The 11,442-nt window shown below is 46.6% G+C and overlaps 1 protein-coding gene across 5 annotated transcripts in view; it reads left to right on the forward strand.

Moving 5' to 3' along the window:
• The window catches only part of TNRC6C (trinucleotide repeat containing adaptor 6C), a 139,314-nt gene extending 130,780 nt beyond the window's left edge, over positions 1–8,534 (forward strand). For all 5 annotated transcript variants that reach the window (XM_030837821.3, XM_030837813.2, XM_030837817.2 and 2 more), the window contains 3 exons: positions 576–646; positions 1,161–1,300; positions 5,548–8,534. In XM_030837821.3, coding sequence (XP_030693681.3) covers positions 576–646; positions 1,161–1,300; positions 5,548–5,908 — 572 coding nt within the window. In that variant the 3' untranslated portion in view covers positions 5,909–8,534. The remainder of the gene's footprint in view (positions 1–575; positions 647–1,160; positions 1,301–5,547) is intronic.
• Positions 8,535–11,442: the final 2,908 nt, after the last annotated feature.

Consider the following 11,442-nt stretch of genomic DNA (forward strand, 5'->3'; position numbering starts at 1 on the left):
GGCTCTGCTGCCTGTGTTTCAGCATCAGCCCTGGGTGCTCGCACACACAGCTTTGTTCGGAGCCAGGAGGTCCCGGCGGGCGGTCTCGGCACCCACTGAGGGGCCGCACTGGGCCCTTGGAGAGGCCCGGTCAACGAGCACGAGGGTCTCGCTTCCCAGTGTGAGCGCACCACCCCATCCTAAGTTGCAGTTCTGGAGGGTTCTCCTGGCCCCCTGCTGAACTGCGGGGACGAGCCGGGTGCACAGGGCATTTAAGAAGCCGAGAGTGAAGCCAGCCCTGCAAGTCTGCTTCATTTTTGTTAGCAAGTGGGATTTTAGAGCATTGATTATAAAGCTGTGGGGGAGGGGGGCAGAGGAGGAGACCAGAACTTCCAGGCAGTTCTCAAGTCTCTGCCACCACACCCGCCTCCCAGGGGTCTGCAGGGACTGTGACTCTGGGTTGGTTTCCGGGGGTTGGGAAAGGCTTGGAGCACAGGTTCGGCCCGTGCTGCGTCCGTGTGGTGAGACGGGAGGGCATCGGGAAGAGCTGTCTGACTCACCGCAGCCTTGTTGACCGGGTTCTTCCCTGGGCACAGGTTCTGCCTGGAGTACTGACACCTCAGGAAGGACAAGCAGCTGGCTCGTTCTCCGCAACCTCACGCCCCAGGTACAGGCACCCGGTGGGGGCATCGCCAGGCCTGAGGGCCTTGTCGGTGACCCGAGGCCTCACTCATGGCCCAGAGGCAGCGCCGGCAGCATGGGTCATTTAACCATGTTGCTGGTGAATTGTTCACCTTTCACTCTTCCGAGGCTGAAAGAGTGTCCCCTTATAAACAGAATTGCTCACCTGCACCCGCTCCAGAACCATTTGGCCTGCGCTCACTTTTCCCAGGGTCGGGGGCCGCGAGGCTCTGTGTGATGTGCTCTGGAGAGAGGGGGTCGGAACCAAAGCAGGGTTTTCTCCTTCTTCTGTTAGCCCAACTCAGAAACTATAACTGAAATGTCCAAGATTTTAAATTACACAGTAAGTTACAAGGTGCAAAAGGTTAATATCATAATCATATAGTAAGCCCTTTCAAGGACAGACATCTTCCCAAGGTACCGTGCACCTGGATTTCATAAACGTGTATAGTGAAGAATCCCCAGGACGCGTGTTACCGCCCCTCTGCTTCCTTAATCAGATCGATGGCTCCACCCTGCGGACGCTGTGCTTGCAGCACGGGCCTCTCATCACATTCCACCTGAACCTAACCCAAGGCAACGCCGTGGTCCGGTACAGCTCCAAGGAGGAAGCCGCCAAGGCCCAGAAGTCCCTGCACATGTATGTCCCTCCCCTGCCCTGCGCAGCCCTGGCTGCAGCCCGGTGGTGCGGGGGCTGGGCGTTGTGGGTGGGTCCTGGGGCCGCAGCCACAGAGCACCGCGGGCGGGCGGGAAGTCCGATGTGGTGTGGACAGGGTCGGCTGCCCCCGGGGCCTCTCTCCTCGGCTTGCACTCAGCTGCCCAGTCCTGTGTCCTCAAGTCTCTCAGCCTGAGTGTGTCTGCGTCCTGACTTCGTCTCCTTCTAAGGACACCAGTCTAAGTGAATTAGGGCCACCCCCCTGACCTCATATTACCTTAATTCCCTCTTTAAAGACCTCTTTCCAAATACAGGCACAGTGCAGTCTTGGGGCTTAGGGCTTCAACATATGAATTTGGGGGGGACACAATTCACCCTGTAATAGGTGTCTTGTGACGTGTCGGTTTCTTCTGCTGCTGAAGTGCCGTGGCTCGGCCTCCCCCGCACCCAGTAGGGAAATGGTCCCCCAAGAGAGCACATGTAGAGCCCAGTGATAGAAGATGCTCTGTCCATAGAAGATGTCTCCAGGCATACGACACATTCAGACCCACTGCTGGGCCTCGTAGTGGTCCCTGCAGCCAACTCCTCTCCCCTGATTAAAGGATGCTTTTGATAAGATGTGTGAGTAGACCTACTCAGCGACATCACTTGGGGTGTGGACCCTAGAAGTTAATCATTCCTATTTTTAGCCCAGGGTATAAAATTGCACTGACCCTAAATGATGCCCAAGTTTAATGGTCCATTCATGCACTTCCTTAAGCATGTGCTCTCTACACCGACACAACATAGCTGCTAGAAGTCTAAGGTGAGAAAAAAAGGTCATAATCTGGCCTTGGAAATAGCTATACTAAAACGTAAACTGCAGGACCATTTCTGGGTGGCCTGTGACATGAAGCCTCCAGCTGCCCTTTTCCCATTGCAAAAAAAAAGGGGGGAACGCCAACGAGGCGAACACAGGAAGACACACAGCTGCTCTGCTCACATGACCCCTGTTCTGCTTTTTTTGTTTGTTTGTTTTGAGTTTTTGTTCTGAGGTGTAACTGACATACGACAGCGTGTCAGTTTAGAGTGTAGCGTTGATTTGACACATGTATATATTGCAACGTGGTTACCGCCGTGGGAGCTAACACCCACATCAGGGCACATGATTATTATTTCCTTTTTGTGGTGAGAACGTTTAAGATCTACTGTCTCAGCAACTTTGAAGTAAAGGATACAGAATTGCTAACTGTAGTCACCGCGCTGTACATGAGCTCCCCAGAACTCACTCATCTTCTAACTGGAAATTTGTACCCTGAGACCAACCTCTCCCCATTTCCCACCCACAGCCCCCGGTAACCACCATTCTACTCCCGAATGTTTCAACAAGTTTGGCTTTTTTAGATTCCGTATATGATTGATATCATGCAGTATTTATCTTTGACTTATCTCACTTAGCATAAGGCCCTCAGGATTAATCCATGTTGTTGCAGGATTTCCTTCTTTCTCATGGCTGAATAATATTCCAGTGTGTCTGTTTGTATCTGTGTGTGTGTGTGTGTGTGTGTGTGTGTGTGTGTGTGTGTGTAAACATCTTCTTTATCCACTGATTTGTTGACAATTAGGTTGTTTCCATATCTTGACTATTTAAGTAATGCTGCAGTAAACATGGGAGTTCAGATATCTATCTCTTCAGTAGCCTATTTTCATTTCCTTTGGATATATACGCAGAAGTGGGCTTGCTGGATCGTATGGTTGTTCTAGTCTGAATTTTTTGAGGAACCTGTATACTTTTTCCACAGTGGCTAACCAATTTACGTTCCCACCAGCAGTGTAGGAGGATTTCCTTTTCTCCAGATCCTCACCAACACTTGTTATTTCTTGTCTTCTTAATGATAGCCGGTCTAACTAGTGTGAGGTGATGCCTCATTGTGGTTTTGACTTGCATTTCCCTGATAATTAGTGATGCTGAGCATCTTTCCATGTGTCTGTTGGCCATTTCTATGTCTTCTTTGGGAAGATGTCTATTCAGTTCCTTTGCCCATTTTTTAGTCAGATTGTTTGGGGTTTTTTTGTTATTGAGTTATATGAGTTCTCTATATATTTGAGTTACAGGATATTCTCTATATCAGATAGATGGTTTGCAAATACTTTTCCCATTTTATAGGTTGTGTTTTCGTTTTGTTGATGGTTTCCTTTGCTGTGCAGAAGCTTTTTAGTTTGATGTAGTCCCACTTGTTGATTTTTTTCTTTTGTTCCTTGTGCTTTTGCCGTCATATCCAAAATTTTGTTGCAAAGACCAGTGTCAAGGAGTTTTTTCCCTATGTTTGCTTCTAGGAGTTTTATGGTTTCAGGTCTTATGTTTAGTCTTTAGTCCATTTCAAGTTAATTTTTGTGAGTGATGTACGGTAGGGGTCCAGTTTCATTTTTTTGCATGTGGTCGTCCAGTTTTCCCAGCACCATTTATCGAAGGGACTGTCCTTTCCCCATTGAGTATCCTTGGTGCCCTTGTCAAATATTAGTTGACTGTATATGTGGGGATCTATTTCTGGACTCTCTATTCTGTTCCATTGGTCTATGTATCTGTTTTTATGCCAGTACCATACTGTTTTGATTGCTGTAGCTGTGTAGTGTTGTTTGAAATCAGGAAGTTTGATGCGTCCAGCTTTGTTCTTTCTCAGGATTGCTTTGGCTATTTGGGGTCTTTTGTGGTTCCATACACATTTTAGGATTGTTTATACATTTCTATGAAGAATGCCATTGGAATATGATAGGGATTGCATTGAATCTATAGATGGCTTTAGGTTATATGGATATTTTTAAAGTATTTTTAATTCTTTCAATCCATGAATACAGGATGGCTTTCCTTTTGTATCTTCTTCAATTTCTTTCATCAAAGTCTGGTAGTTTCCGTGGTGTAGATCTTTCACTTCCTTGGTTAAATTTATTCCTAAGTATTTTATTGTTTTTGATGCTATTGTGAATTGGATTTTTTCTTTATTTCTTTTTCAGATATTTCATTGTTAGTGTATAGAAAGAAATGCAACTGCTCTCTGGGTGTTGATTTTATATTCTGCAATTTTACTGAATTCTTTGATTACTTCCAACAGATGTTTGATGGGAGTCTTTAGGGTTATCTCTATGTAAGATGATGTCATCTGCAAATAAATTTTACTTCTTCCCTTCCAGCTTGGATACTTTTTGTTTCTTTATCTTGCCTGATTGCTCTGGCTAAGACTTCCAATACTATATCAAATAAAAGAGGTGAGAGTGAGCACCCTTGTCTCGCTCCTGACCTTAGAAGAAAAGCTTTCAACCTCTTACCATTGAAAATGATGTTAGCTTTGTGTATATGTATGGTTTTTATTATGTTGAGGCCTGTTCTTTCTGTACCCTATTTGTTGAGGAGTCTTCATCATGAAAGGACATGGTGGGTTTTTTTTGTTTTGTTTTTTTTTGAAAGGACATGGTATTTTGTCAAATGCTATTTCTACTCCCGTTAAGATGATCACATGATTTTGATCTTCCATTCTGTTAATGTGGTGTATCCCATTTATTGGTTTGGTTTACATATGTTGAACCATCACCCCTGCCTGAATCCCAGAGATAAGTCCCACTTAACCGGCGTGTACTTTGTTGAGAATCTTTACTTTTTTGAGAATTTTTACATCTATATTCATTTATATTGGTCTGTGGGTTTTTTGTTTGTTTTTTTTGTGTGTGTGTTTTGGGGTTTTGTTTCTTGTTTTTTGTTTTGTTTGTTTGTTTGTTTGTAGTGTCCTTATCTGGCTTTAGTGTCAGGATAATATTGGCCTTATAAAATGAGTTTGGGAGTGTTCCCTCCTCTTGAGTTTTTTGGAAAAGTTTGAGAAGATTTGATGTTAATTCCCCTTTAAGTGTTTGATAGAATTCATCATTGAAACCATCTGTGGTCCTGGGCGTTTCTGTATTGGGAGTAATCAGCTGATTATTGATTCAACCTCCTTTCTCATTATTGGTCCATTCAGATTTTCTATTGATGATTCAATTTTGGTAAATCGTATGTTTCTAGAAATTTGAACATTTCTTCTAGATTATCCAGTTTGTTGGCACATCCTGTGTATTTCTGTGCTATCAGTTGTAATGTCTCCCTTTCATTTCTGATTTTATTTGTGTCTTCTTTTTTTCTTGGTTAGTCTAGCTAAAGGTTTGTCAATTCTGTGTATCTTTTCAAAAAACCAGCTCTTATTTTCGTTGCTGTCCTGCTCTTTTAGGTGTGTTCTGGGAAACACTACCATCTTGGCCGAGTTTGCTGGCGAAGAAGAAGTGAACCGTTTCTTAGCCCAAGGCCAAGCACTGCCGCCCACCTCCAGCTGGCAGCCCAGCGCTGGGACCAGCCAGACGCGGCTGGGCGCCTCGGGCAGCTCCCACGGCCTGGTGCGCAGCGACACTGGCCACTGGAACGCCCCGTGCCTGGCAGGCAAAGGGAGCAGCGACCTGCTGTGGGGCGGGGTCCCCCAGTACTCCAGCAGCCTGTGGGGCCCCCCCAGTAGCGACGATGGCAGGGTCATCGGAAGCCCCACCCCGCTGAACACTCTGCTTCCTGGCGACCTTCTCAGTGGGGAGTCCATCTAGCCCGGAGAGGCTGCGTGGGCACCGCAGTCATCAGCACTAGGAAGAAACGCTGACCCTTTCCAGTCCGGGCGTCGCTGAGGACCCCGCTTGACCCGAGCAGCCCGGCAGCCCTTTCAAGTACCTCTGTCCAGTACTGAAGACGAACCTTGGCCGCAGTCCTTGCGAACTGTTCCCAAGACAGTGCGGGCTGCGCTGGGTCAGTGTCATGTGTAATGACAGGATGCTTCTCACAGCTTTTTATTTTGTGTCGTCTTATGTTTGTATGGTGTGTTGTCATTTTGATTTTTTAAGTATAAAAGCTGCTTAGAATAGTTCTATCATGAAGGGCACTTTTCAGATTGTGGGCTGGAAAGGGTTATTTTATCAAGGGGGTGGGGCGGGGAGGGAGGGAGACGAGAAAGCCTATTTAAAACGAGCCTGTGACGATTATGCACATTACCAGAGGCGGACCCCGCAATCAGGGGCAGCTGGCGTCCATCACTGGGACGCGGTCCTGGCGGCGCAGGCCAGCGAGCCGAGCGGAAGGCGCGCTCCGCGCTCCGCGCTCTGTCCCCACGGAGCCGCCTATGCACATTACCCTTGTTTCATTACTTTTTCATGTCATTTTTTTTAATCCCAAAAAATATTTTTTAAAAGTTAAAAAAAATAGACATATCAAACATGCAAATACTTGAATCCAGCAGGCCAATAATGAAATGTGAACACTTTCTAAGTCTAATTCTACACTTCCAGGTTGGCATCAGTACGCAGAAACAGGCTCTAGGAAAAATTTCTAAGTTCACAGCCTATGTGTGTGTGTGTGTTGAAACAGAAGCACGTGTGTGTGTGCGTGCGTGTGCGTGCGCACTTTCTGTGTGTGTTAAGTGTGTGAGGGATTTAACTGTGGGTTTTCCCTTTTATTCAGTATGTGCTTTTTTTTTTTTTTGGCGCATTGGTCAAACGTTTGTTATTATTAGCTTCTAACTTTGCACTGAGTGTCCCTGCCCTTCCTTTAGCTAATCCTATACATTAAAGAGAATTCATAGGACAGGGCCGGTGACAATTCATGTGTAAATGTTTACTCAAGGACTCTGTTATTGCGTTTAAAAATTACAGTGTATATCTCTGGAGAAATAATATGTATACCTACCTTTAGCAGCTTTTTATCGTGGACTAATGCAAGAAAATTATTACCAGAGTATTGCACCATTTTTCCATTTGGAATATAAAGTTAAAGAGAAAACAACTCTCGTTGAACTGTGGCCATAGATACTTGTAGAGGTGGATGGTTCCGCGGGAGGAACGGAGACAAGCACTTGGACGTGGGTTGTGACTGCTTTCGGAGGAGCCCGAGGCGCGGGCTCCCACCTGTTTACAGACCTTTTTTTCTCCTTCAGACTTTAAAATAAAAAAATTTTAAAAAGGAATTTAAAAAAAGAAAAGAAAAAAAAAAAAGACTTCCGTCGTAAAGAAACCTATTTTCAGAATGCAGATCCGCTACTTCAGAGCTCTGGGATTGAACAGTGTTGTTTTCCCCTCCGGCCACCGTCGTGGACTCTGTCGACTGTCCCCTTCGTCCAGGTGACGAGTTGTGGTCACTGTCTTGCACACGCGGATGCGCTCTCAGGAAAGCCAGGGTTCCCGAGGGGCAGCTCCACACCATTTCATGTATTTTGTAACCCAACTCCTAGCACTGAAGATGTTATTAAAAAACAAACAAAAAATAAAGAAAAAAAAGAAAAAAGAGGAAAAAAAAAACACAAAGAAGAAAGATACCTAATCTCTAACGTGTAGCAGTTACGTATGTACCAAATAATGGACTCAAAGGAAATAGATGTTCGAAGAGTGCTTTATATATTAAAAATTGCTTTATGTTTTAAAAATGATCAATGTTTTGATTGTTTTGCAAGAAAGAAAGACAATGGAGTAACATACCCTTGAGTATGTTTAAAAAAATATATGAACATGTGCTCCCTGCCTGCTTGATCAGGAAACTTGTGCATTACATTTTTTTTAATTAGCTTTTTAATGGTTTTATCAAAACAAAACAAACAAAAAAAAAAACAAAAAAAAAGAAAAGAAAAAAAAAGTTCCTGCAAAATTGCAGATCAACAAAAGCTGGTTTTATAGAGGATCATGAACTATGCACAAACTGGTTCAAGACTTTTTTCTCAAGTTCAGTAGTGTATTTAGCTAAACAGACCTTCCTCAGAGTAAGTGCATCTCATTGCCATTACATGCGTTCTGTATATTTGATGTACACGTCCCTGCGTTATGTACACCAAATATACGTGCGCGCGTGCCCGTGTGCACCCAGACATACAGCTTCCCATGCTGCATTTAGCATCGAGTTGTAGAAGACTGATATTTTTAAATTGAGGATGGAAGTAAAGATTCTCTCTGTTTTTGTTTTTTGTTGGGGTGGGTTTGGTTTTTTTCTTTGGACCTTTTATTTTGAATTAAAGATGTCTGTAACTCTGAGATTAAAAGACAAGTTTGTGGCTTTTAATGTTTTTCCTCATAGAATGTGATTGTTGAAGAAAATGCACCGAAAGTTGCTTTCAAAAGTACAACGCTTTGTTGAATCTTAATAAATTGCAATTTTTTTTCTTGGCTGTTCAAATAAATGTGTTTTTTATTTTTCAGAGGCGGATGTCATCCAAATTCACTTTGTATGTGTTGGGAGAGAGAGTTGTCCTACTGTGTGTAAGAAATTCCCTGTGTCGTCTTATGCCGTCCTCAGAGTTCACGTGTATAATCAGATACCCTCCAAGTTTTGGTTGCTTGACTTGTGATCTTATCATTTGTTTTGTGGTTTTGCAGTCCACACTGAAATCTTATTACTAGTCTTCGAGAGGTGCAGTAGAGCCTGGACCCACCCGCTCCGTGTGGGAACCGGTGTCATCTGGGGCAGCCGTGGGACGTGGCCCCAGCCGAGGACCATTGCTCGCTCTCACCCATGACCCAGTTTGGGCATAAGAAATATTCGGAGAGAGGAGAGTAGTGAAGGTCTTTTGGGGCTTCCATGGTGACACGGTGGTTAAGAATCCTCCCGCCAGTGCAGGGGACACGGGTTCGAGCCTTGGTCCGGGAAGGTCCCACATGCCACGGAGCAGCTAAGCCCGTGCGCCACAACTACTGAAGCCCGCGCACCTAGAGCCCGTACAAGAGAAGCCACAACAATGAGAAGCCCGCTCACCACAACGAAGAGTAGCCCCCGCTCACTGCAACTAGAGAAAGCCTGCGTGCAGCAAAAAAGACCCAACGCAGACAAAAATAAATAAATAAAAATTTTTTTTTTAAAAAAAAAGGTCTTTTGTTTTTCCTAGACATTCGTTTCGGTAAAGTAGCCTTAGCTAACTTTACAGAGCGTCTTGTACAAGCACAGTTGAAGTGACGGCACTGGGCAAAGCAGCAGCAGCCTTCTCCCCACGGGGTTCAGGCGGCAGTCAGAACACTCGGGTCTGGCTCTCAGGTCCACCCCTGGGTCGCCTGCCATGACCTTAAGTAAGTTCAGCACCAGTGCTCCTGTCACGTCAGGATTGTAAAGACAGCCTCTTGAAAACCAGCCAGAATGTCCTTTGTGACCCCCGCTCAGAGACCAGCAGAGTGAGTGTCTTTTTCTCTCCACTCTTAGGTGCCTCGGCCACGTTTTATCGAGAAGATAGGACCCGGGTTGGCCCCTGCAGGCGAGACAGCGAGCTCCCGGCTCTGACTGGCCTCTTTAGAAAGCGGAGGAGGAAAGCGCAGAAGAGCCGTCATCCGGAGGAGAAGCGAAAGGCTAGAACGAAACTCATGGAACTCAGAATGTGGACAGTGGAATGTACTTGACACCCTACCCTTGTACGCACCTGGAGGCACCGACCCTGCCGGAGCTGTGAGCAGCCCTTCTGCAAGTGTTCGTTCAGTGCCCGTGAGTCCAGCATCGCTACAGGGAGCGAGCCGGCCCCATGCCTGCTCCTAGGAGAACAAGCCCAGTGCCTCCAGGTTGAGGCGGGCTTCATGGAGGAGGTGGCACTTTCCTCCCAGGCCCAGGGGAAGTAGGGAACAGGTGGGGAACACAGGGTAAGCCAACCGACGGCCTCATGGCCTGGAGTGGAGGTGGCTCCTGGTACCCACAGGTGAAAAGGAGGCTCGGTGTCTGGGATCAAGAGAAAAATCAAGGCTCAGAGCTGCACTTTTTAAAAAAATCATGGTGGCGATACCGTGGGAGAAGGCAAAGAAAGAAGGCAGGGTGCTCAGTGGGTAGAAGCTTGATGTGAGAAGGGACTGTTGAATGGAGAGGAGAGGCCAGGAGAGAGCCATCTTGGCCAGCACTGATTCTAACTGCATAAACGACAAGATCCGAGGAGCTGAGTTGCTGAGCACGCGTTCACTCAGGAAGGCATTTCGAGAAGATTCTTTTCAGGAATAGAACATATGGGGTGGATCAAGGAGAAACCATGTAAGAGTCGTGGTGGAAACATGTAGTTAACTTACTAGCTTTACACATCAGTTTTCACAGCTTAGCTTGTGTGGGACCGTCCCCTGAATGGCAGACCGTGTGGCAGGCCTGGCCCCGGAGCCTGCATCCCCAGTCATCGTGAAAACCAGAAGCACATTTCCAAATGCTCCCTAAGTGCGCAGAAGCCTCAGGCTTAAGTGACATTTCGCTGGTTCTCCACCCTGGCTGCGTGTTAGAATTATCCAGAAAGTTTTATAAATCCCAGTGCCAGGGCACATCTCAAGAGTTTTTACATCTCCCCAGTTGGTTCCACTGAGCAGCCAGGGCAGAGGCGGTGTCAGAGGGAGCCTGTCAGGCTGAGACTGTCGGCCGCCTACCCACTGGAATAGCCATTTCCAAGAGTTCAGTGCGTCTCATTTGGCAGTCATAGCTAGCTTTTTGCTTTTTTTTTTTTTTTTTTTTTTTAGCAAAACTGCTATGTGCCAGGCAGGGTGCTAAGCACTGTGTAGAACTGTATGTTGTTTCAACAGCCCCATGAGGTGAGGACTGAGACTGGGAGAGGTTACAGAATGTGCCCGAGGCCATGAGCTGATGAGGGTCAAATCCAGGCCCATCTGACTCCACAGCCATCGCTCGCTGGGTCAGCCCCACACAGGATCCACCACGGAATATTCCAGCTGGAGGACCTTGAGGCCACGTGTGTATCAGAAACAGCTTTGATGGGCGACAGGTGTGCCTGTAAAGAGACCTGGCTGCAGCAGTAGCAGGGCTGGCGAGCCTGGAATTTGTACAGGGCCAGGCAGGGTGGTGCCGCAGCCCTGGGCAGAATTTCTTCTCCGGAAAACCTCAGCCTTGCTCTTGAGGACTTCCGACTGCTTGGATGAGGCCCACACACGTCACTGGGGATAAAACCCTTAAAGCCAGCTGACTGGGTGCCGAGCACCTACAAGATGCCTTCACAGCAACACCTCAGGTGGCGCTTGAGTCGATAGCCGGGGCCACCAAATGACCATCACACGTGGCTTCTGCAGAAATACCCGCGGGCCTTTCACCTATTTGTCGTCAGCAGCTCGTCCTGACTGACCTCATAGTTGTTGCAAGGCAGGCGAAG

The sequence above is a fragment of the Globicephala melas genome, chromosome 20, assembly GCF_963455315.2.
Source record: "Globicephala melas chromosome 20, mGloMel1.2, whole genome shotgun sequence".
Lineage (NCBI taxonomy): Eukaryota > Metazoa > Chordata > Mammalia > Artiodactyla > Delphinidae > Globicephala > Globicephala melas.